At 47.1% G+C, this 25536-nt stretch overlaps 1 protein-coding gene and 1 pseudogene across 1 annotated transcript in view; one reads left to right on the top strand and one right to left on the bottom strand.

Annotated features, from left to right (window-relative positions):
- Positions 1–13512: 13512 nt before the first annotated feature.
- PARP1 (poly(ADP-ribose) polymerase 1) overlaps positions 13513–25536 on the bottom strand; it is a 47669-nt gene continuing 35645 nt past the window's right edge. Inside the window, 9 exon segments of the mRNA XM_060192112.1 lie at positions 13513–14414; positions 14700–14814; positions 15385–15446; positions 16404–16531; positions 19015–19167; positions 19581–19679; positions 20775–20903; positions 22296–22418; positions 24678–24761. Coding sequence (XP_060048095.1) covers positions 14333–14414; positions 14700–14814; positions 15385–15446; positions 16404–16531; positions 19015–19167; positions 19581–19679; positions 20775–20903; positions 22296–22418; positions 24678–24761 — 975 coding nt within the window. The 3' untranslated portion in view covers positions 13513–14332.
- LOC103124005 (anaphase-promoting complex subunit 16-like) lies at positions 16591–17189 on the top strand (annotated as a pseudogene).

Raw genomic sequence — 25536 nt, 5'->3', positions numbered from 1 at the left:
TACCACAGCCTATTTTATTTTATTTTATTTTATTTTATTTTATTTTATTTTATTTTTATTTACTGCCACTAGGGTTATTGCTGGGACTCAGTATCTGCACAGTCCCACAGTTTCCAGCAGCATTTACTTATTTATTTATTTTTAATAGAGATAGAGAGGTAGAGAGAGAGAGAGACAATAAAAGAGACTACAGCACACAAGCTTCCTTAAGTGCAGTGGGGGCTGTGCTTGACCTTGGGTTGCACACATGGCAAAGCAACACACTATATCACTGGTTTATTATTATTTTAAAAAATTTAAGTTATCTTTATTTATTTATTGGATAGAGACAGCCAGAAATCGAGAGGGAAGGGTTGGATAGAGAGGAAGAGAGACAGAGAGAGAGAGACACCTACAGCAAGCACTGTTTCACCAATCGTGAAGCTTTCTCCCCTGCAGGTGGGGACCAGGGACTTGAACCTGGGTCCTTGCGCATTGTAACGTGCGGTGAACCAGGTGTGCCACCACCCAGACCCGATTTATTTACTTATTTGTTTTTTTTTTGCCCCCAGGGTTATTGCTGGGCCTCAGTGCCTGCACTATGAATCCACTGCTCCTGGCAGCCATTTTTAAAAAAATTATTTATTTATTTATTGCCTCCAGGGTTATCGCTGGGACTCAGTGCCTGAACTATGATCAACTGCTTCTGGATGCCATTTTTCCCATTTTTGTTGTCCTTATTGTTTTATTGTTGTTATAGCTGTTGTTGTTGTTGCTGGATAGGACAGAGAGAAATCAAGAGAGAGGAGAAGAAGACAGAGGGGGGAGAGAAAGATAGACACCTGAAGACCGGCTTCACAGCTTGCAATCACCCCCCCACACACACAGAGGGGAAGCTGGGGGCTCAAACTGAGATCCTTACGTTGGTCCTTGTGCTTCACGCCAGGTGTACTTAACCTGCTGCACTACCCCCGGCCCCTTAATTTTATTTTTAAAATATATTTATAAATTAGAAATATTGACAACACCATAGGATAAGAGGGGTATAATTCCACACAATTTCTACAACCAGAGCTCCGTATCCCATCCCCTCCCTTGAAAGCTTTCCTGTTCTTTTTTTTATTCAGTTTTTTATTTTAATTTTGTAATTTATTTTCCCTTTTGTTGCCCTTTTTATTATTGTTGTTGTAGTTATTATTGTTGCTATTGATGTCGTCATTGTTAGATAGGACAGAGAGAAATGGAGAGAGGAGGGGAAGAAAGAGAGGGGGAGAGAAAGATAGACACCTGCGACCTGCTTCACTGCCTGTGAAGAGACTCCCCTGCAGGTGGGAAGCCGGGGGCTCGAACTGGGATCCTTATACTGGTCCTTGTGTTTTGCGCCACCTTTGTCCTTTGCGTTTAACCCACCGCACTACCGCCTGACTCCCAGCTTTGCTGTTCTTTATCCCTCTTGGAACATGGACCTAGGATCATTATGGGGTGTAGAAAGTGGAAGGTCTGGGTCTCTAATAGCTTCTCCGCGGGACATGGGTATTGGCAAGTCGATCCATACTCCCAGCCTGTCTCTCTTTTCCCTAGTGGGATAGGGCTCTGGAGAGGTGGGGTTCCAGGGTACATTGGTGAGGTCGTCTGCCCAGGGAGATCAGGATGGCGTTATGGTAGCGTCTGCAACTTGGTGGCTGAAAAAGCATTAAGTGTGGTCCGGGAGGTGGCGCAGTGGATAAAGCAGCAGACTCTCAAGCATGAGGTCCTGAGTTCAATGCCCGGCAGCACATGTACCAGAGTGATGTCTGGCTCCTTCTCTCTCCTCCTATGTTTCTCATTAATAAATAAATAAAACTTTAAATATATATATATATATATATATATATATATATATATATATTTAAAAAAAGAAAAAGCATTAAGTTACAAAGCAGAAAAACTATTTAATAATCAGGAACCTAAAGGCGAGCATATAGATGAGATTTGGGGTCTCCGTTTCGGAAAAATCTAGTAGGTATATTTCAAGGGTCTCATGACTTTACTAATTTTTTCCTGCGCCTGAAATGAAATATGCAGGTGGACCCACGCTATTGTCTGGGACAATGGTGTCAGAGTTGGAAACAGGACTAGAAAGCTGGAACAGGGAAATGAGTAGCTCCCAAATATGGAAAGGGATATAAATATTGTTAACTATAACCCCCATTGATTTGATCTGGGGCCCATATTCAGCACAGGAGACTGTGTAGCTTTTGCAATGTTGTAGGTCTGAGCTTGCATTCTGTGGTCATAGCTAGGAACATTCTAGACTACACTCATTGCCAGACCCTGTCTTCCTCGAGTGGCAGAATATATTGACCGAGCCCCCCATTTGGAGAATGATAGGAACCATTATTGATCCACATTGAGGGTAAGGTCCTGTAGAGGCCCACAAGAGGGTCGACTATATTGTTCCTGATAAAGATGACCAGTGACAGTGGAAAGAGGGATCTGTTAGAGGTCTAGGCCCATCATGTCTCTGCGGGAACCCCAGGATTCCCTGACTAGGGCCCTGGATGATGGGGTGGCCTGGTAGTGACCAAAAGAGGCATTATTATTATTTTTAAAATTTATTTATTTATTTTAATGTTTTACATTCAACAGTAAATACAATAGTTTGTACATGCATAACATTCCCCAGTTTCCAATTTAACAATACAACCCCCACTATGTCATTTATCATCCTTCATGGATCTGTATTCTCCCCACCCACCTACCCCAGAGTCTTTTACTTGGGTGCAATATGCCAATTCCATTTCAGGTTTTACTTGTGTTTTCTTTTCTGATCTTGTTTTTCAACTTCTGCCTGAGAGTGAGATCATCCCATATTCATCCTTCTGTTTCTGACTTATTTCACTCAACATGATTTTTTCAAGGTCCATCCAAGATGGGCTGAAAACGGTGAAGTCACCATTTTTTACAGCTGAGTAGTATTCCATTGCAAAAGAGGCATTATTAAAGTATGCCAGTCTCTTGCCCTTATCCAGCTTTTGTAGTCCTGACCTTGTCTGACAAGGTTAGCTTTGGAGGGACTGAGGGAAGTGAAACCTGAAGTAGGTGAGGAGGGTATCCATATTTAGGTAGAAATTATTTGATAAAGTACTTTATTTTTTTTAATTTTTAATCTTTATTTATTTGATAGAGACAGCCAGAAATCAAGAGGAGGAGGGCATATAGACAGGGAGAGATACAGAGAGACACCTGCAGCACTGCTTCACCACTTGTGAAACTTTCTTCCTGTAGGTGGGGACCAGAGGCTTGAACCTGGGTCCTTGCGCACTGTAACATGTGTGCTCAATCAGATGTGCCACCACCAGGCACCTGAATAAGTACTTTACAGTGTCTTTTTTAGGTCTTTCTACTTGCTTGCTGCACTTATTCAGTCACTGCAAACTATTGTGCACTTTTACTTTAAGGTATATATTTTCCCCTAACTTATGCATATGTGTGCATATATGCCCTATCTCATGGGCCCTGGTCTATATCTAGGTTCTGAGACTTTGTTAGGTAGTGCACCACCCAAAATGGAATTAAGAAGTCCTATGAGCTAGCAAAGGTCTCACCAAAGTATGTTGTTTTTGTATAAGACAGAGAGAAATTAGAGAGAAGGGGAAGATAGAGAAGGGAGAGAAAGATAGACACTTGCAGACCTGCTTCACTACTTGTCAAGCCATGCCCCTACAGATGGGGGACGGGGGCTGGAACTGGGATTCTTACACTAGTCCTTGTGCTTTGTGCCATGTGCACTTAACTTAGTGTGCCACTGCCCAGCCCCCTTCACTGATTTTTTTTTAACTTTATTTTTTCCCTTTTGTTGCCCTTGTTTATTGTCATTGTTGTAGTTATTATTGTTGTCTGTCTTTGTTGTTGGATAGGACAGAGAGAAATGGAGATAGGAGGGGAAGACAAAGAGGGGGAGCGAAAGATAGACACTTGCAGACCTGCTTCACTGCTTGTGAAGCGACTCCCCTGCAGGTGGGGAGCTGGGGGCTCTAACCCGGGATTCTTATGCTGGTCCATGCACTTTCCACCATGCACGCTTAACCCTCTGCGCCACTGCCCAGCTCCCTACACTGATTTATTTTTACCAGAGCACTGCTCAGCTCTGACTTACAGTGGTACAGGGGATCAAACGTGGAACATGGAAGTCTGGAGTCTCAGTCATGAGAGTCATTTAGTATAACCACTATGCTGAGGGACAGCCCTATTTTTTTTTTTTTTTGTCTTCAGGGTTATCGCTTGGTGCCTGTACTAAGAATCCACTGCTCCTGGAGGCTATTTTTTCACTTTTGTTGCCCTCATTTTTTTTTTTTTTTAGTTTAGTTTTATTTTTTTTACCCCGGCCACCATTCAGTGGCAGAGCTCTGTGTCGGGCAGTGGCTGCTTGTCTGCGGACAACGCCGCGGCTGCGGGAACCGCCGGCGGATGGGAGGCGACGCCGGCCGTGTGCGCCCCAGTGGCGGCGGCGGGGCTGCCCTTATTGTTTATTGTTAATTGTTGTTATTGCTGCTGTTGTTGGATAGGACAGAGAGAAATGAAGAGAGGAGGGGAAAAGAAGGGAAGAGAAAGATAGACACCTGTAGGCCTGCTTCACTGCTTGTGAAGCGACCCCCCTGTAGGTGAGGAGCTGGGGGCTCGAAACGCAATCCTTAAGCCAGTCCTTGTGCTTCACGCCATGTGCGCTTCACCTGCTGCACTACTGCCGGACCCCTGGATAGGCTGTCTTTTACAGAAGCAAAGAAAGAAGCACAGAAACTGTGTTTTTCCTTTTCTTTCTTCCTTTCTTCTTACTAGAGCACTGATCAACTCTGGCTTATGGTGGTGCAGGCGATTGAACCTGGGACTTTGGAACTTCAGACAGCCTGAGAAACTCTGCATAACCATTACTCTATCTACTCCTGCCCCAGAAATGTGTTTTTCCATACTGGGACGGTGCCCCAAACAACTTTATTATTTTTTATTATTTTTTAAAATATTTTATTTATTTATTCCCTTTTGTTGCCCTTGTTGTCTTATTGTTGTAGTTATTATTGTTGTTGTCGTCGTTGTTGGATAGGACAGAGAGAAACGGAGAGAGGAGGGGAAGACAGAAAGGGGGAGAGAAAGATAGACACCTGCAGACCTGCTTCACCGCCTGTGAAGCGACTCCCCTGCAGGTGGGGAGCCAGGGTTCGAACCGGGATCCTTATGCTGGTCCTTGTGCTTTGCGCCACCTGCACTTAACCCGCTGCGCTACAGCCCGACTCCCCCCCAAACAACTTTTTAAAAAGGCAAAAAGAAATGATTTATCCTGAGGGCCAGCACAATTTCTCACTGGTTCGCCATGTTCACAACTCAGGCCCCACCACAGTGAAGGACGCTTTGGTGCTGTGGTCTCTTATTCTCTCACTCTCTTTCTGCATTCCTGCCTCAGAAAGGATAATTAGAAGGAGTGGTTGAATACAAGTTATGCTTAACCAGCTTAATGCAGATGTTCATTAGCTTGGGGAGGGTGTTGTGCGTTTCCCCAGTGGTTGTCACACCAGGGCTGCCTGCACTGGGCATCGTGTGGCAGATACACCCAGAGACCAGGCTGAGGTTCAAGGTCAGAGTCCAGTGCTCAGCCAGACAGCTCCTAGCCCGGAGGAATTGCTGACTCCACCCTGGGAGAGCTCAGTGGAGATGGTCACAGCCAGCTGGAGCTGTTCACTGGGTCCCAAAGTGGCCTTCCCCTGCCTGCCCTCCCATGAAATCAGCAGTCGCACCACTGAAATCCAGTGACTGTTCAGATGTGGAGATTCTATTCTGGGCTGGCTGAGCAGGAAGATCTTTGGGTGAAGACAGACATTCAGTTTGTGGTAAGAAAACTAGACCAGGTGAGCCCCTGGCTCCCCACCTGCAGGGGAGTCAATTCACAAGCAGTGAAGCAGGTCTGCAGATGTCTATCTTTCTCTTCCCCTCTCTGTCTTCCCTCCTCCATTTCTCTCTGTCCTATCCAACAATGATGACAACAGTGATAACTACAACAATAAAACAACAAGGGCAATAAAAGGGAATATATATATATATATATATATATATATATATATATATATTTTTTTTTTTTTTTTTTTTTTTTAAGAAAACTAGACTAGGGGTTGGGCGGTTGGTGATTTAAGCCCACATGGAGCAAAGTGCAAGGACTGACCAGCACAGTGTAAGGATCCTGGTACAAGCCTACCTGCAGGGGGGCTGCTTCACAAATGGTGAAGCAGGTCTACAGGTGTCTTTCTCTCCCTTTCTGTCTTCCCCTCCTCTATTTCTTTCTGTCCTATCCAACAACAACAGCAACAACAATAACAATGACAACGATAAACAACAAGGGCAACAAAGGGGAAAAAATAGTCTCCAGGAGCAGTGGATTCCTAGTGCAGGCACGAGCCCCAGCAATAACCCTGGAGGCAAAAATAAATAAATAAATAAATAAATAAAACAAAAATAACGTAAGAAAATAAACCAAAAAACAACTAGACCGAGGGAGAGAGAGGACAGCTTAGCTGTCCTGGGATCTGACAATGACCTTGGCAGAATTCTGGAAACCCGGCTCAATCTGAGATTAGCTTTCAGTTTGTGGGATTCTGATGCCGGTCCTTGTGCTTTGCGCCATCTGCGCTTAACCTGCTGTGCTACAGCCTGACTTCCCTTCTATTCCTTTCTAAGTCACAACTACACCTACAGCTACTTCTGAGTGTTCTTTTTTTCTCTTTTCTCTCTGGGTCCTGATGTAATTGGGTTTCAGAACCCTGTGGTCATCTTCCCTTAACATTTCTCCCCCTCTGGGAGTATGGACTAATATTTTTTCTAAAATTAATTAATTTTGCCCCCAGGGTTATTGCTTGGGTTTGGTGCCTGCACTATAAATCTACTGCCTCTGAAGGCTATTTTTTCCCTTTTGTTGCCCTTGCTTATTGTTGTTATTACCATTGTTGTTGTTGTTGGGTAGGACAGAGAGAAACTGGGGGGAGGGAGACAGAGGGGGAGAGAAAGACAGACACCTGCATGCATACCTGCTTTACCGTTTGTGAAGTGACCATTCTGCAGGTGGGAGCCAGGGGCTCGAACCGGGATCCTTACTGGTCCTTGTTCTTGGTGCCATGTAAACTTAGCCCACTGTGCTATTGCCTGGCCACCCCCCACCCCACCAAAATTCTTTGTGGGAGCAGAAGGTGGGAGTTCTAGCTTCTGTAGTTGCTTCTCCACTGGACATGGGCATTGGCAGGTTGATCCATCCCCCTAGCCTGTTTCTATCTTTCCCTAGTGGGGTAGGGCTATGGAGAAGTGAGTTTCTGGGAAATATTGGTGAGGTCATCTGCTGGGCAGTTCTTGTTGGCATCAGCACCGTGCTCAGACCAGTCCTAAACCATCAAAACCCAGTGTATCCCCAGAAGCGGCTCAGAGGATGAGCAGGAAAGCTTCCATTCTGACAGTCAGGTGAGTAGGGGATACAGGGGTTGGCCTGTGGTATGTGGCATCAGGGAGAGCAAGGCAGAAGTCTGTGTCCCAATCTGCTTCTCAGCACTTGCCATCAGCACGCAGTCACCTTCGGACCCAGGACAGGTCTTGTTGGTTTAGGGAGAGAACATCCTTTAGAAACTGCATTTCCAGGAGTCGGGCAGTGGCACAGCGGGTTAAGCCCACGTGGCACAAAGCACAAGGACCAGAGTAAGGATCCTGGTTTGAGCCCCTGGCTCCCCACCTGCAGGGGAGTTGTTTCACAGGCGGTGAAGCAGATCTGCAGGTGTCTGTCTTTCTCTCCCCTTCTCTGTCTTCCCCTCCTCTCTCCACTTCTCTCTGTCCTATCCAATAATAATGACATCAATAACCACAACAAGGGCAGCAAAAGGGAAAATAAATAAATATTAAAAAATAATAAAAAAAAGAAACTGCATTTCTGGGAGTCGGGCAGCAGTGCAGTGGGTTAAGCACACTTGTTGCAAAGCGCAAGACCCGCATAAGGATCCCGGTTCAAGCCCCCGGCTCCCCACCTGCAGGGGAGTCATTTCACAAGCAGTGAAGCAGGTCTGCAGGTGTCTGTCTTTCTCTCTGTCTTACCCTCCTTTCTCCATTTCTCTCTGTCCTATCCAACAACAACATCAATAACAACAACAATAAAAAAAGAAAAACAAAGGCAACAAAAGGGAATAAATAAATATTTAAATTTTTTTAAAAAAAAACCTGCATTTCTCTGGCCCCTCCCTGTAGGGGAGGAAGCTTCACAAGTAGTGAAGCAGTGCTGTAGGTGTCTTTTTCTCTGCCTCCATTTCCCCTCCCTCTCTCACTTTCTCTGTCCTAGTAAGTTAGTAAAGTGACAAGACACTGTATTTCTGGAATCCCTGGAAGTGCTAAGCAGACACAAATCACCAAGTTTGACTCCTGGCTCCCAATCTAAGTCACACACTGGCTAGCTCCAGTCTACCAACCCCAACCAAGTGCTGGGTGAGCACCACAGGGCTAAAATTAGCCTGGCCATCTGCTGAGACAGCAGCTGGGCTATTCTAGTCCCAGCAGGCCTGCCTGGAGGTGGGGCTATGCCTGGGAACAATGCTGGAAGGTGGATCCTCTTAATGCCAAGGTAGGTGATAGGAGGAAGGGGGCTGTGAAATTTGCAGTGTCAGAGATCAAATCTAGGGTCCCACATTTTTGTCATTATACCTGAGAAGAAATGGTTTACATCAGCAAAGCCAAGCCATTTCTTTGGCCCAGTTTTTAAACATTAGCCATCTAACATTGGTTTACAAAATTATTTTTTTTACCAGAGCACTGCTCAGCCCTGGCTTATGGTGGTACAGGGGACTGAACCTGGGACTTTGGAGCCTCAGGCATGAGTCTCTTTGCAGAAGCATTATGCTATCTACCCCCACCTTTTTTTTTGCCTTCAGGGTTATTGCTGGGGCTGGGTGCATGCACTACAAATCCACTGCTCCTGGAGGCTATTTCCCCCCCTTTGTTGCTCTTGTTGTTTATTGAGGTTACTGCTTTCATTGCTGTTGGACAGGACAGAGAAATGGAGAGAGGAGGGGAAGACAGAGAGGGGTAGAGAAAGAAAGCTGCAGACGTGCTTTACCACTTGTGAAGTGACTCCCCTGCAGGTGGGGAGCCTGGGGCTCAAACCAGTATTCTTGTGCCAGTCCTTATGTGAGCTTAACCTGCTGTGCTACTGCCCGGCCCCAAATTATTACTTTTTGCCTCCAGGGTTATTGCTGGGGCTCAGTGCCTGCCCCACAAATCCACTGCTCCTGGAGGCTTCCCCCACTTTTGTTGCCCTTGTTTTATTATTGTTATTGATGTTGGATAGGGCAGAGAGAAATGGAGAAAGGAGGGGAAGACAAGAGAGGGGAAGAGAAAGACAGACACCTGCAGACCTGCTTCACTGCTTGTGAAGCGATGCCCCCCAACCCCTGCAGATGGGGTGCCAAGGGGGCTTGAACGGGGATCTTTAGCCGGTCCTTGTGTTTCACACTACATGCACTTAACCCACTGTGCTACTGCCCAACTCCACAATTATTATTTTTTGCCTCCAGGATTATTGCTGGGGCTCAGTGCCTGCACCACGAATCCACCGCTCCTGGAGGCCACTTTTTCCCTTTTGTTACCCTGGCTGTTTTTTTTTTTTAATCGTTGTTGTGGTTATTATTATCGTTGCCATTGATGTCATTGTTGTTGGACAGTACAGAGAGAAATGGAGAGAGAAGAGGGGGAGAGAAAGATAAGACACCTGCAGACCTGCTTTACTGCCTGTGAAGCAACTCCACTGCAGGTGGGGAGCTGGGGGCTTAAACCGGGATCCCTACACCGGTCCTTGCGCTTTGCGCCACGTGCGCTTAACCTGCTGCACCAACGCTCGACCCCCCCCCCAAATTATTATTTTTTAAGGTTTATTTATATTTATGAGAGAACCAGAGCATCACTCTGGCACATGAGATGTTTGGGACTGAATTTGGAACCCACCTCATGCTTGAGGATCCAATGCTAAATCCATTGCACCGCTTGCCAGACTGCTGGCCCAATTTTTTTTTTTCATGATTTTATTTATAAGACAGGAGAGACAAAGAACCAGACATCACTCTGGCACGTGTGCTGCTGGGGATCGAACTCAGGACCTCATGCTTGAGAGTCCAAAGCTTTACCACTGCTCCACCTCCCAGATCACAGGCCCAATTTTCATTTATGAAACTTTTTAAGTGGAAGACAACAAAGCTCTGCTCTGATCGCCATGTGATTTCTCATTGCACTCACGTGTTGGGGATCAACCTAGAGCCTCACACACAATGTGGGCAATCCATAGCTGAGTCACCTCCCAGGTTGTTTTTTCTTTTTTGGGGGGGAGGCATGTTAATGGTTTACCGTATAGTCTTTAACACACAGGCACAGCCTCTCATCTCCCCTTGATTGGTGTCTAGGAGACACAACAGGATCCCAACATCCTTTCATGTTGTCCTTTTTCCTTCTTCCCCAGAGTCCTTTGCTTTGGTGCAATATACAACACTGAGTCCAAATTTACTTCTGTTTGGACTCACCCTAGCAAAAACCATTTTCTTCTCTTGGATCTTAGCAATAATGGCTGAAACTTAACTGAGGGCATTTCAAGGTCAGAAGACTTAAAAAAAAAATTATTCATTTTTTCCCTTTTGTTGCCCTTGTTTTTTATTGTAGTTATTGATGTCGTCGTTGTTGGATAGGACAGAGAGAAATGGAGAGAGGAGGGGAAGACAGAGAGGGGGACAGAAAGATACCTGCCGAAGCGACTCCCCTGCAGGAGGAGGAATACGTTCACAAGCACACATCCTGGGCCAGGCCATGCTGGTGGTGGGCTCTGTGCCAAGAAGCTCTAGCCTGATCACCCTGCAGCTGTTCCCAGCAGTCCCAGGAGGCTGAACGAGCTTCCCCCCAACCCTAGGCAACACCAAAAGACTAAAAGGAAGACCTGTCAGTGCTGGACAGGCTGGTGCTTTGTTTTTTATTTATTTGATATAGACAGCCAAAAGTCGAGAGGGAAGGGGGAGACTGAGGAGACAGAGATGCCTGCAGCCTTGCTTCACCACTTGTGAAACTTTCCTTCTGCAGGTGGGGACCAGGGGCTCAAACCCAGGTCCTTGCACACTGTAACATGTGCACTCAACCAGGTGCACCACCACCTGGTCCCCTTATAAGTGTTTAAGAGCATGTGCACACTGGTGTGTGGACCGGCCTAGTATGAAATGACAGTTGAGCACCACCAGCCAGGGGCAGCTCCTGGCCAAGGGCTTTAGCAGGGGCGTTGGTGGGGGGGGGGCAGAGAGCGCCCAGCTCACTGGGAGACTGAGTACAGTAGTTACACCCCCTTCCATAGAACATCTGAGTAATACATGTGTCTCAGTATCTTTACAGAGTAGAGCTGTTACCCTGAGATAGAAGATGGAAGCAGTGCAGTGCCTATAGCACTGGACTTAGAAAGCACGAGGTTCCAAGTTCCATCTCAGCACGGCATGAGCCAGAGCTAATAACTAAATCTTTTTAAAAAAATATTTATTTTCCCTTTTGTTGCTCTTGTTGTTTTTATTGTTGTTGTAGTTATTGTTGTTGTCGTTGTTGGCTAGGACAGAGAGAAATGGAGAGAAGAGGGGAAGACAGAGAGAGGGAGAGAAAAATAGACACCTGCAGACCTGCTTCACTGCCTGTGAAGCAACTCCTCTGGAGGTGGGGAGCCGGAGGCTCGAACTGGAATCCTTCTGTCAGTCCTTGCGCTTTGCGCCACGTACACTTAACCCGCTGCGCTACCGCCCGACTCCCAATAAATAAATCTTTAAGGAAAAATTCAGGGGGCTGGGGATAGAGCACCTGGTTAAGCACATATACAACAGTACAGAAGGACGCAGGTTCAAGCCCCTGGTCCCCACTTGAAGGGGGAAAGCTTCACAAGTGGTGAAGCAGGGCTGAAGGTGTCTCTCTCCCTTTCCTCTCAATTTCTCTATCCAATAATAAATAAGAAAGAAAAATTCAGGGTTCAGAGAGCCTAAGAATGGTACTGACCAACCATCTGACCAGGAGACACTGACAAAAAAAAACAAACAGGAAGGCAATTTATTATAATCAAATTGGTTTGCTCAATTCTCTGCATCTAAAATCTAACACCCCAATTTGGGTATGGCTGGCTCTGACAGTCACAGGACACGGCAATCCTCCACACAGCTATGACAATCAGCTTCAATGAAAAATGTCATTCTTGGGGGCTGGGCAGTAGCGCACTGGGTTAAGTACATATGGCGTGAAGTGCAAGGATCCCAGTTTGAGCTCCCCCCCCCCCCGGCTCCCCACCTGCACGGGGGTCGCTCCACACGTGGCGAAGCAGATCTGCAGGTGTCTTTTCTCTCCCTGTCTTCCTCTCCCCTCTCAATTTTTCTCTGTCCTATCCAGCAACAATAACAATAGAGAAAAAAAAAGTTGGCTTCTAGGAACAGTGGGTTTGTGGTACAGGCACTAAGCAATAACCCTGGAGGCAAAAAAAAAATAAGTTTCTCAGGAGCCGGGTGGTGGCGCAGCAGGTCAAGTGCACATGACGCGATGCACAAGGACGGGTGTGAGGATCCCTGTTCCAGCCACCCGGCTCCCCACCTGCAGGGGAGTCGCTTCACAAGTGGTGAAGCAGGTCTGCAGGTGTTTATCTTTCTCATCCCCTCTGTCTTCCCTCCTCTCTCCATTTCTCTGTTCTATCCAACAAGGACAGCAATAACGACGACAATAAACAACAAGGGCAATAAAGGGGGGGGTATGGGACTCGGGTGGTAGGGCAGCGGGTTAAGCGCATGTGGCGCAAAGCACAAGGACCAGCATAAGGATCCAGGTTCGAGGCCCGGCACCCCACCTGCAGGGTAGTCACTTCACAGGCGGTGAAGCAGATCTGCAGGTGTCTATCTTTCTCTCCCCCTCTCTCCATTTCTCTCTGTCCTGTCTAACAATGACGACATCAATAACAACAATAATAACCACAACAATAAAAAAAACAAGGGCAACAAAAGGGAAAATAAATAAATATATATATTTAAAAAAAGGGGTGGGGGAGTCTTCTTCTTTCTTCTGTGTCCTGTTTTCCACATGGTAAATCCAGAGAAACTCTGGAACTTTTTCTTGCAAGCAATTCTATCTTCTGATCCCAATCTTTCATCTTCCTTCCAATAAAGGTCAAAACAATGACAGAAGATACCACCCAGCTTTCCAAGAACTTAAATGTAGAAGCAATATTCTTCAATACAGGGTAGCATGGCAGATATGTTTAAAATAGTACACATTTTTTTTTTTTTTTGCTCTGTTGAGCAATATGCTGACATGAACTTTATCACAATCTATCTGAGAAGCTGAGAGAAAGCAACAGTATCTTAGTGTACTTGCTATTTGGCTCTTGCCTCTGGGACGAGGCATTCCCACTGAGCAAGGACCCATTGATCCTGGCCCTTGTGCTGTGAAGAATATTAACCTGATTTGCAGTCAGATTAGAACAAACACACGACACACAAATACAGATGCCATCTCTGTTTTAATTCAGGATTACTACTAGCCCTTGGGTTGCTGTAGACATATAGTTTTCATCTGGAAGACAAGTTTTGCTCTGAGGAAAGGCTTTTGAGTGCAATTTTAGATTTCCTACACTACATCCGCTGAGAGATTCCACATTCAAGTGTCTAGAAAAGGAAAGCACTTTTGGGGTCTGAAATAGTTTGTGTTTCTCTTTGTGGTCTCCTCCTGAACCCTTGTTAAAAAAAAAAAAAAACATAAAAGGGGAGGGAGCTAAAAGGGTGATAAGAAATGGGGGTGGAGAAGAGAAAACCTAAATAGGATGAAACTAGTTTTTATTTTTAACCTCAAAATAAAGGTTTAACAGTTCTTCCAAAAGCAAAACTAAAAACACTTAAGGAAAAAAAAAGGGGGGGGGCAATATTATTTTTTCCTTCCCTGGGGCAGCCAGTTATGGCACCTGCTCTTGAGGTGGTGGCTTGGTTCTTTCCACGGCCCCAGTGGAGGCAAAAAGCAACTGTCCCCAATGTTCCCTCTACTGTCAGTTTTGCCTGCCAGGTTGTGGTGAGCAGGGGAAAAAAAAAAATCTGGAACAACTCCCACCCCTAACCCTAAACCAACACAAAAAAAGAGATTTGAAAAGTCAGAGAATAATGTTTAAATGTGACTGAGTGTCCATATAAAATCCTCTTTAAGGAGCTTTAGTAAAGGTGTCATCCCCTTGCCAGCCCAGGGGAGTGTTCTGCCCAGTGGGTCAGTGTGAGGCTCGTCAGGCAAATCCATACCAGAGCAGTCACTGGCTGTGGCCCGGCGACAGCCCAATTCACCACAGGGACGTCTTAAAATTGAATTTCAACTTCAGCAGGTACTTCAAATGCACCTGAGCAATATCATAGACGATGTACCTGGAGGGGAGGTGTGTTAAGGAGGAAATGGATTCATATGGAGTGTGAGCTGCCCCCCTCAAACCCACAACTTGATGGGAGGGGTCCTCCACAGTGTAGACATGGGTAATGCAGTGGGGGACCCATCCAGGTCTCACCCAGTACTGGAACAGGCCACCTAGAGGTGCCACTTACCAGGACACACACCATAGGACAGCCAGTCTGCCCTAGGCCAAGTGGCCGCATGTAGAATAAGTGACTCAAGCCCCAGAACCTTCTGAGGGGCAAACACTTGTCAAAGGATACTCATTATATAGAAGACAGGTGTCATTAACACCAGATGGAATCCCAGTCCCAAGAGGAACCTCGATGCCCTCCATAGTGACACTAGCTGAGGGATCAGGGGTAGTTTTGCCCAAGCCTGCAGGAATGGTAGGCAGAAGTTAGGAACTGTGAGAAGAGGTGCTGAAAATGTCCCCCTGGAGAAGAGACCTGTTTACGTTAGGTCTGTGTGCTCCTTTTAAAGATCTATACACTGCAGGCCTTTATCCCTCCCAAGATGAGCCGGAAGGTTACACAAATCAAGATCCCCAGGCATCAGCCCAAACTGACCTTAGTAAGAACAGTTGGAGCCCCTCCCCTTATTTCAACTGAGCAGAATTTCAAAGCACTCACGCCAACCAGGTAGTTGGAGGTCCTAGGTCAAGGCCAGCTCCAGTGTATCTGAGATGGTCCAGGTACAACTATCCCCCCAAAGTCCCTCAACCCTGCAGCCAAGAGTCAGGTAAAGCCAGAAGTTGGGCACCTGTTTACTAAGGTCCAAACCAAGATTCTCCATGGTGGCATTTGCTACAGATGCTGCAGCCAGAGTGAAACTTAAAATGCCGCCTCCACCCCCAGCTGCTGAGCAGCCAGGCAGCCCAACGGGAAGGAAGGCCCCGCTCTGCTGGCCAGTGTGCCCACAGCCCAGGCAGCTTCCCCCACATAGTACCTTTGACACTGTGCTTGCCCTTGGGGAGCTTGCTGATGTGAGACGCGTGTTTCAGCTCATACCTGCTCAGGAGAGGACAGTCTCAGAAGAGCCTCCAGTGACACTGGCTAACAAGCCAAAGTTGTGGGGGATGGAAACGAGATAAATGACCAAAGAACCCTACCTATTGTCACTGCGAGGGACACGGTATAATCCTTTCTTTTTTTAAAAAATAACTATCTAATTTTATGTTTTTGCCTCCAGGGTTATTGCTGGGGCTCGGTGCTTGCACTACGAATCTACTACTCCTGGAGGCCATTTCCCCCATTTTGTTGCCCTTGTTGTAGTTGTTACTGTTGTCATGGCTGTTGTTGTTGGATATTTCAGAGAGAAATCAAGAGAGGAGTGAAAGACAGGCCCCTGCAGGTAGGGAGCTGGGGGCCTGCACCGGGATCCTTATGCCAGTCCTTGCGCTATGTGCGCTTAACCCGCTGCACTACTGCCCAGCCCCTGGTGTAATCCTTTCTAAACACAGCATGTACTACTGATCATGGCCAGGAGGCCACTTTGCAGGAAAAGCCCTATTTAGCGCTGTGGTCAAGTGCTCTGGAGGTTTCTGTCCAGTCAGTGATTTCTGGACTCTGCCTTTTGGTTATCAGTTGATAGCACCTGGGGGTCACCCAATTCCAGTGGGACTGCTTTCCTCTGTGTGGGGTATGGAAATGGAATAAGACTTCAGAGTTTGATCTGAGTTAGTCTCAAGCAGAGAACATAAACAGTAGTGGGGGGGGTCCTTTGACTCACTGTCTGTCTACTTCCCAATCTATGGGAAGCAACTGCCACTTCCTTGGGCCTCTCTCTGGTCCAGTTGTGGGTTTTGTGAAGCATACCTCTATGTTCCCCACTCACCTAACTGGGACTGGTTTCTAAGCTCACCTAGCCCAAGGGGACTCTCCTTCCTACAACCTCCCACTCTCCACTCCCTCACCTCCAACTGACCCCATCAAGTGCAGCCAACCCCAAATGCCAGGCTTACTCACATGTTTCCAAGGGCAACTTCTCCCAGTAGGATTAAGCCAATTGGGTCTCCCTGAGACGTGTGGCAGTAATTGGCACTCTTGGAGACCATGTCAGCGAAATAGATCCCTTTCCCGAACATATAGCCTGTCTGGAGGGTTAGAAAGGGGACAGATGGGCTGTGGCTTCGCCCTGCATGGGTGCGAGCACCCCACCGACCTCATGTAACGCAGCCGTTTGGAGTGACCCTAGGGGCGGGGCCACAGGGGAAAGTGTCAAAAGTGGTTGAGTGAAGTGAAAATCTCCTAGAAGGGAAATGGCTGCCTCTTCATCCTCCTCCTCCTCAGTTGGTGGGGTCGGTGGAAGTTGTCACCGGATCTGTCTCAGACCTGGCCCCACCACGGAAAGCCCATTTCACCTATCCCAAAGGAGCTGGTGAAATGTTAGAAGACGGCCCTGAGTGATTCCTCTGTGAATCTGTTTTCAGCTACCAAGTGGCATCTATACTTAAACAAGTGAAGCATGATCAGCAAGTTGTTTGGATGGAAAAACTAGTCGGTCTGGTAGAAGAGCTGGAGGCAGATGAGTGGCAATTTAAACCCATTAAGCAGCGGTTGGGGTTCACACCCTCCTCAGGTTGACCCTGCCTGGATGGTACCTCTGTGCATCACAAGTACTGGGCCAGCAGAAGGACTTTTCTTACAGGTCACGTAGCCTATCAGACTCTGACAGTTCAATTGCTGAATTGTTAAATACCTGTTTTCTCTATCCACAAGCAACAAATACTTAAATGTGTGTTTTTGCAGGGGAATCTCTGTTCATTAATTTTTTTTTAAAGTACTAAGAGTCAGACTAGGACAACCCACTTCAGAGAATCAAGAGGTGTGGATTTAAGAGATACTTATAAAAATTTACAAGCCAGATAAGACACTTGTCAGAATTGATTAACTTAAATGGCATCTATCTCATACAGTGCCAGAAGTCCTCACCAGTCAAGTCCAAGGTCAGGATCTGGAGTTATAAAATATAGCATTTCTGACCTAAAATAGTTCTCTTTGCAAGTGAATATGATTTCATCTTTGGACCAGTCTCAATGAGGAATTTTTATGTTAGGTTTTTTTTTTTCCTTCTTAATTTTAGACATCTAATTCTATAGATCCTAACTTTTTCTAACCTCTTCTAGACATGGCAAATGCTGGCAATGTGAATTGCTTTTTGAATGTTGAAACATTTATAAAAATAAAGCAGTGAACAAAATCCTTCTTAACACAGAAATTCTGAGTTCATCTCTTTGATGTGCTCCAGCAATTCTGTAGCAAATAAATCTGTTCAAACAGCTCAAAAAAAAAAAAAAAAAAAAAAAAAAGGGTGGGGGAACAGGTGAAGACACTATGGCAAGATAGTTGTACAACCTGCAACTAAACAAGTGAATTTAATCTGATCACAAGCCAGGCCTCACTGCGCCAGGCTGACTATTTCAGATAGAGATACAAAGAAGCAGAAAGAGAGAGAGAAAGAGAAAAGAGGGAAGTAGAAGACCACTAAGACTCCTCTGGTATGGAGTCAGGCTTGAGCCTGGGGCATGGCAAAGCAGCGCACTTTACAAGAGAATCAACCAAGTGGAAAGTGATGCGTCCCGAGACTGGGGCAATGGCTCAGCTGGTAGAATGCTGAACCTGTTGCCGGAGAATCCTGGTTCAATCCCTAACACTGCTGCTTTGGCTTTTCTCTCGATTGCTTTCTGCCTCATGTGAAATGCTCTCATCTATATATAAGTAAAATAAATCTTAAAAGAAAGAGAAAGAAAAGAAGGGGCTACAATTTGCCATTTCCAGTTTTTGCTATGCTCCTGCAAGGGGCTCTGAGTTCTGAGCTTAGGAGACAGGCTGCTTTGTCCCAGATGCACCCAAGTTCTGAGGGAACCACTTCATCTCTCTGTACCCTCTCATTTTTCTCTGCACTGGGGCTGGGGTAGACACCTTATTGAGCTGCTATGAGAATTAAACAAGGTAAGGGAGTCAGGCGGTAGCGCAGCAGGTTAAGCACAGGTAGTACAAAGTGCAAGATGAGTAAGGATCCCGGTTCAAGCCCCTGGCTTCCCACTTGCAGGGGCATCGCTTCACAGGTGGTGAAGGAGGTCTGTAGGTGTCTATCTTTCTCTCCCCCTCTCCGTCTTCCCCTCCTCTCTCCATTTCTCTCTGTCCTATCCAACAACGACACCAAAAAAAAAAAAAAAAGCAACAAAAGGGATTAAATAAATATAAAAAAAAAGAATTAAACAAGTTGATCACCAGCACTCAGGCTAGTGCCTGACAACAGAAATGCCTAGTCCAGGCTCACTGCTGTTCCCTTTCAGCAGTGAAGCACTGACCCAGAGATGACCTCACTAGCCTGTGACCTATGAACCTCCTTGACCCTTGCCCATCTCAATAGTAAATGAGGGGTGTAGACAAGCTGCCTCTGAAGAGTTGCTCCTTCCACCCAGCAGGTGGCATCAACAGCCCCTCAAGCCTAGGTGGGCCATTTATCAGTTTTCATTCAAGGTGCAGCAATCTCAGCATACCATGCATATCCCTCCCCAGTGTCCACTCTGGGTGGAGATGGCCGCCCACCTCTCACTGACCAGGTACCTACCACAGGCGCTTCGGGCGGGGCTATCCGCAGCCCCTGGGACAGGATGCCGGCAAAGTTGGTGGTCCTGGACCCGTGCCACAGCAGCCTCCGGTTATGCAGCTGCTTGAATGGCTTGTAGCGCTGGCTCTCCCCTTCCCGTTCTATCTTGAATATCTGGGTAGGGGGATGGGGTTAAATAAAATTGAGTGGGCAGAAAAGCCATTTGGTGCCCTGGCCAACTGAAAGGTCTGTTAGAAATAGGACAAGTGGTCAGGTGTTCCCACAGGCAGAATACTCAACATCTGCTGTGGTCTGTTCCTATGAGGATTGGACAGTGTGGTATATAGGACAGGATTGAGGCCTCCACCCCCAGGCACTTGACCTTGGCTTTCCAATAACATTTTCCAATGCTAAAGCCAGGTTTAGGGATAGGAAGTGTCCTTTGAAAAGAATAAAGAGCTGGCCTCAAACTGTGAGATCACTAATTTCTCTGCACACTAGACAAATGAGTCACTTCCTCTGGTTATTTAAAGCTAAGTCAACTGCATTTTCATCAAGGCCCAGGTGGGAGCGAATGAGGTTCTTACATCAATGACTTCCAGGTCATAAGCATTGTGTGTGGTCGCATGAGTGTTCTTGACATATTTCCTGATGGTCTCGGCTTCTTCAGAATCTTTGTCCACCACCTAGAAGAAAGGAGTCTCGGAATCGGCAAGGGAGGTCCCAGGAGAGCCACGAGGAGGCAGCAAGCTTCAAGGGGGTCAGTGGATACACAGACAGCCACAACCTTCATGGAAGCCCAAGTGGGACCCATGGCTTCAAGGCCACTCTAGCCACCCCACTTCCCTGTCACTGGTCCCCCCCCCTCCAGCTCTTTGGCCTGTGAGAAGCTCTTTGAAGCCGGTGCTCAGGAAAGCTAGAAACAGCTTCTCTGTAACAAGGGAAACTTTAGAACAAGGAGCTGGCTTCCAGGTAGAAGCTTGGCTCACCCAAGTTAGAATTCAAGGGCGAGACTTGGCCCACAACCAAATGGCAACCCCACTGATGGCAGGGGTGTGGAAATCGGGGGGGGGGGGGGGGAGGTTTGCCATCCCTTTGGATTCCCCTTCCAAGGCCACACTTTGTGATTTAGAACACATGCCCAGCTCAGGAATCACAGTGGTGAATGTCATGTATGTTAACTAAACATGGCTGTGTAAGTTCTCCTCTGTTTATGTTCTTATTCTTATGTCCAGAAAACCCAGGAGCTCCACTGTTTCTCACTGCCTCCTAATGAAAAGGCTTCAGAACAGTTAATGGAGAGAAGGACTCTCTCAACAAAGGCCATGACAACAGCGTTGCCATTAGCAAGGCGCCCTGGGGGAAACCAGTGAGTGACCTCTGGTATGTTACCCTGCCCTGACCCACAGACATATGCTTGGACCTGAGCAAGGGGCAGAGCTCTGCAGCAATGGAGCACACGGTGCCAGGCTGACCAGGCCCTGGACCTTTCTACCATGAACATTGCAGGAGAGAATGTAAGGCCAAGGCTGTCGGGGATAAGCACAGGCTCAAGGTCAGCTCAGGTTATGAATGGAGGCAACAAGTCTCCCTACTCTTGGCCCAGCCACTGTGGGATCTACTTTGTCACCAATACTTTGAAGGGCACAGTCTTCATATTGAACTGAGGTCTTGCCAATAAAGTGTTTAAATGACCACTGCAGACACATCTGGCAAGTTGCTAGAAAAGGTCACAACCCAGGCCCATGTTCAAATGTGGTGGGTGGCTAGGATGCTGTTACCTTAATGTCCGTTTTGAGCTTCTCGTAGTTGACATCAATGGGGTCCTTGCTGCCATCGTCGGAACCGCCCCTGAGCAGGCTGTAGGCCACCTCGATGTCCAGCAGGTTGTCGAGCATTTCTACCTTGGCCTAGAGACACAGAAACCCCACATGCACACGCTGTGCAGCACAGCGAAGGGGAGTCTCCCAGCCCATCAAGGTAGGAAGACCTGCCGCCCGCTGTTCGTGGTGAAAACACCTGAGGATTCCTGGAATGCTGAAGGGTTTCATCCCCAGGGGAGAAGTGGCAGAGAGATATGGCCACGGTGAGCACCATCTCCGCTCTCGCACAGTGACAGGGAGGGATGGAGCACCTGCTTTCTAGTGGAGGGAAGTGGGCATGAGGAGCTCCCCCTCTCTGACAGCTCTCTGTCCCTGACTGAGGTGGCAGAGTCAGGACAGGAGAACCATTTGCTCTGCCTTGTGCTTCGAAATCCCATTCTACAAGAAGCCAGCAGGGCACTAGATATGCATGCTTGAGGCTCTGAAGTCCCAGGGGTCAGTCCTGCTGCTATTATACATGAGAATGGAGCATGCCTTGGCCTTTCCTTTAAAATTAATAAACAGGGCGGAGGACAGATAGCATAATGGTTATGCAAAGAGACTCTCATGCCTGAGGCTCCAAAGTCCCAGGTTCAAACCCCCTGCACCACTATAAGCCAGAGCTGAACAGTGCTCTGGTTAAAAATTAAAAAAAAAAAAATTAATTGTGGGCTGGGGGTAGAGGAACTTTGGTGTCAGGTGCAGTAAGCTGTGCAGGTGTAGGTATGAAACTATACCCCAAAACCTTATTTATTAAAGAGGGAAGAGAAAGAAGAAGGGTGAGAGGGAGAAAACACCACAGCACCACTCTGGCTCATGGGATGCCGGGGATTAAATTCAGGACTTCGTGCGCAAAGAGTCCAGCACTTTGGGCTGAGAGACACCACAGCAGTCGGCAAAAAGAGACTTTCATGCCCGAAGCACATAAAGAACCAGGTTCAATTCCCTGTACCACCAATAGCCAGAGCTGAGCAGTGTTGCTGTTAAAAAATAAATGAGGGGCTATCTCTATGCAATAAATAAATACAAATAAAAAAGCCAACACGTTATCCACTATGCCAGCTCCCCAGACATGTGTAAATTTGTACACTGTTTAAAAAAATATTTATTTAGACAGAGAGACATTAAGAGGGAAGGTAGAGACACCTGCAGCACTGCTCCACCGCTCATGAAGCTTCCCCTCTGCAGGTGGGGACTGGAGGCTTTGAACCTAGTCCTTGTACACGGTCACATGTGCACTCAACTAGGTATGCTAGAGCCTAGCCCCCATAAACCAATGATAAATAAATTAATAATTAAAAAATATATATATATAACAAGGACCAGAGGCACCCCAGCACCGGCCCGTGCTATAAAGATGACAACATGGAAGGGCAGTCGCCAAGGAGTCTCCACCCAGACCCGCCCAGTGGTCCTGTGGCCCCACCAGAGCCCGGCTACCTGTACGCTGTCTGCGCTGTTCAGGAGTGGAGGCTTCTTCATCCCAAAGTCATGGGGGATCAGGGTGTAGAAGCGATTAGAGAGATCCAGGATCTGAGAGTCACTGCTGCTCTGTGACAGTGCCTGTAGGGGAGGGGACAGAAGGAACACAGACTGTGGCAGCTGCTGAACCCTCAAGACTCAGCCAGGCCTCCAACTCTGGAGGGGGGTGGGTGCTGCCATGGAGTTCTGGGGTGGTGCTGGACTATGCCAGGAAATGCGGGGTGACTATCAGAACAATTTCCTATTCCCTTTCAACCACCCTCCACCCTCACAGGCCTATACTCAGTGGGTTTCCCAGAGTGTTTAATTTCTTTTTTATTTTTATTTACTTTCCCTTTTGTTGTTGTTATTGATGTCGTCGTTGGGTAAGACAGAGAGAAATGGGGGGTGGGAAGGAGGACACCTGCAGACCTGCAGGCTCAAATCGGGACCCTTATGCTGGTCCTTGCGCTTCACACCACGTGCACTTTTTTTTTTTGCTGCACTACCGCCGGACTTTTCGAGTGTTTCTTTTTTTTCTTTTAAATATTTATTTTATTTATTTATTCCCTTTTGTTGCCCTTGTTGTTTTATCGTTGTAGTTATTATTATTGTTGTCGTTGTTGGATAGGACAGAGAGAAATGGAGAGAGGAGGGGAAGACAGAGAGGAGGAGAGAAAGATAGACACCTGCAGACCTGCTTCACCGCCTGTGAAGCGACTCCCCTGCAGGTGGGGAGCCGGGGTTCGAACAGGGATCCTTATGCCGGTCCTTTAAGCCTCCTGTGCTTAACCCGCTGCGCTACAGCCTGACTCCCCTTTTTTTTTTCTTTTTTAAATATATATTTATTCCCTTTTGTTGCCCTTGTTGTTTTATTGTTGTAGTTACTGATGTCGTCGTTGTTGGATAGGACAAAGAGAAATAGAGAGGAGGGGAAGACAGAGAGAGGGAGAGAAAAACAGACACCTGCAGACCTGTTTCACTGCCTGTGAAGCGACTTGCCTGCAGGTGGGGAGCCGGAGGCTTGAACCGGGATCCTTCTGTCGGGCCTTGCGCTTCGCGCCATGTGCACTTAAACCGCTGCGCTACTGCCTGACTCCCCGAGTGTTTCATTTTTAAGAGTCACACAGTTACAGATATCTGACCCCTCCCCAATTATGCCAAGTAGAACTGCAATAGCTTGGGTCGGGCTTATGGACACGGCTGTAGGAGTTTTTCAACTTTCTGCCTATTTGAGTACTTTCCAACCACGAAATACTAAGAGGAAGAAACCCCATCGTCTTTAAGGGGGTGTGTGACCCCATCGTTCTAAAATTCAGCCTCAGCCAGCCCCCACTGCCGTTCCATTCGTCTTTAAGGGTGTGTGTGTGTGGGTGTTTTGGAGGTGTAGGTGGCCAGGTAAAGAGAGGTTAAGCTCCCTAATGCCACTAGGTCAACCAGTGATCTTTCCAGAAGATACTAGATATATTCACAAAGAGATGGAAAGAGGAAGGCCACTGGGATCAGGTGGACTTGGCAGGCCATCTAGGTGAGCCCAGGCTGGCAAAGTTGGACAAGTCAGTTGGACCGGAAGCCCCAAGCCCACTTTCTACAGGGCTTCTCCAAGACATGCAACTTTGATCTGTGTTGTGAAAAGCTGTCCAAGTCTCAGCCAGTTGGCCACAGGGAAAGAGGTCAGGCTAGCGCAGCAGTACTGGGTGTGACTTCTCTAGCACCAGTAAGTCCCCCATCCCCCAGACAGAGCTCTCTAGCCTTGGCGGCGGGGGAGGGTGTACCTAAAGACTTTGGGGACTGGGGAACCTTGGTAGATGCTCAGCTAAGCTGATGTCAAATCAACATGAAAATAATTTGTTTAGCTTCTACTGGATGATTTCCCTCTAAGCCTAACTCTAGAACAAGATAAAGCCAAAACAGTTTGAAGGCAGAGTTGAACTTTGCTATCAATGACCTGGGGAGACAACATAACATCTATGCAAAGAGACGTCTATGCCTGAAGCTCAGAGGTCCTGGGTCCTATCCCCAGGACTACCATAAGCTAAAGCTGGGCCATACTCTGATCTCTGTTATCTGTCTCCCATTAAAATAAAATCAACATAAACATACTTTTTAAAAAAGAAATTGCCATCAAGTTTATAGGGAGCATATTATATCAGATCACTGTAAACACTGCAAGTTCATGAGCTCTGTGGTAACCTTTTACAAGTGTTAAGTGGCAGGCACTCATGCTTGCTGAGTTGGATGGGGGGAAAAAAAAATCACTGAACTGTAGCTTATTAAGGTGGAGTAAATGAAACCCTGGCGGGAGAGGTGGTCGAGGGACATCCGGGGCAGCTGGAGCAGAGGTGGCAGCCATTCACTTACCTGCTGGACCTCACTGAGGATGGAGTATGCAGCCTGGATCTGCCTTTTGCTCAGTTTCCCCAACGGCATCTTCTGAAGGTCAATCTGAGGAGATAAAGGGTGATAGCTTCCAGTTTAAAAGCTGGCCACTGTGTAGCGTGCTGAAGGAAGACCTGGACTGAGCCCCCCTCAGGCTCCTGGGTGCACAGTGTAAGCAGCCAGGACATGGAAGGTAGGTGAGCCAACCAAGATGCTCTTACCCTGCACTTAGCCTGAGATAGCCCAGGGCTTCTGGAAGAAGACATAACACAATTCCCATTTCTATTGTATTTTATTTTTTGCCACCAAGGTTATTACCTGGGCTTGGTGACTGCACAATGCATCTACCACGTCTGGTAGCTATTCGCCCTCCCCCTTTAATTAGACAGAGAGATACCTGAAAGCACAGCTTCACTGCTTATGAGGCCTACTCCCTGTAGGTGGTGACTGGGGGCTTGGACCTGGGTTCTTGTACATGCTAATGCTAATCTGTGTACTCTACTGGGTGAACTGTCACCTGGCTGCCCACATTAATTTTTTTTTAAAAATGTTTTTCTATTGTCTTTATTTATTTGATAGAGATAGCCAGAAATCAAGAGAGAGGGAGATAGAGAGGAAGAGAGACAGAGAGACACCTGCAGCCCTGCTTCGCCACTCATGAAGCTTCCCCCCACAGGTAGAGATCAGGGGTTTGAACCTGGGTCCTTGTGCGTTCAACCAGGTGTGCTACCACCTAGCCCCCACATTTACTTCAATGTGAAGAATCCACTATGGGGGCTGGGTGGTGGCGCACCTGGTAAGTGCACACATTACATACAGTGAACAAGGACATAGGCTCAAA

The sequence above is a fragment of the Erinaceus europaeus genome, chromosome 6 (genome assembly GCF_950295315.1).
Source record: "Erinaceus europaeus chromosome 6, mEriEur2.1, whole genome shotgun sequence".
NCBI lineage: Eukaryota > Metazoa > Chordata > Mammalia > Eulipotyphla > Erinaceidae > Erinaceus > Erinaceus europaeus.
The sequence above is the reverse complement of the archived record's forward strand: the minus strand, read 5'-3'. Positions and strand labels throughout refer to the sequence as shown.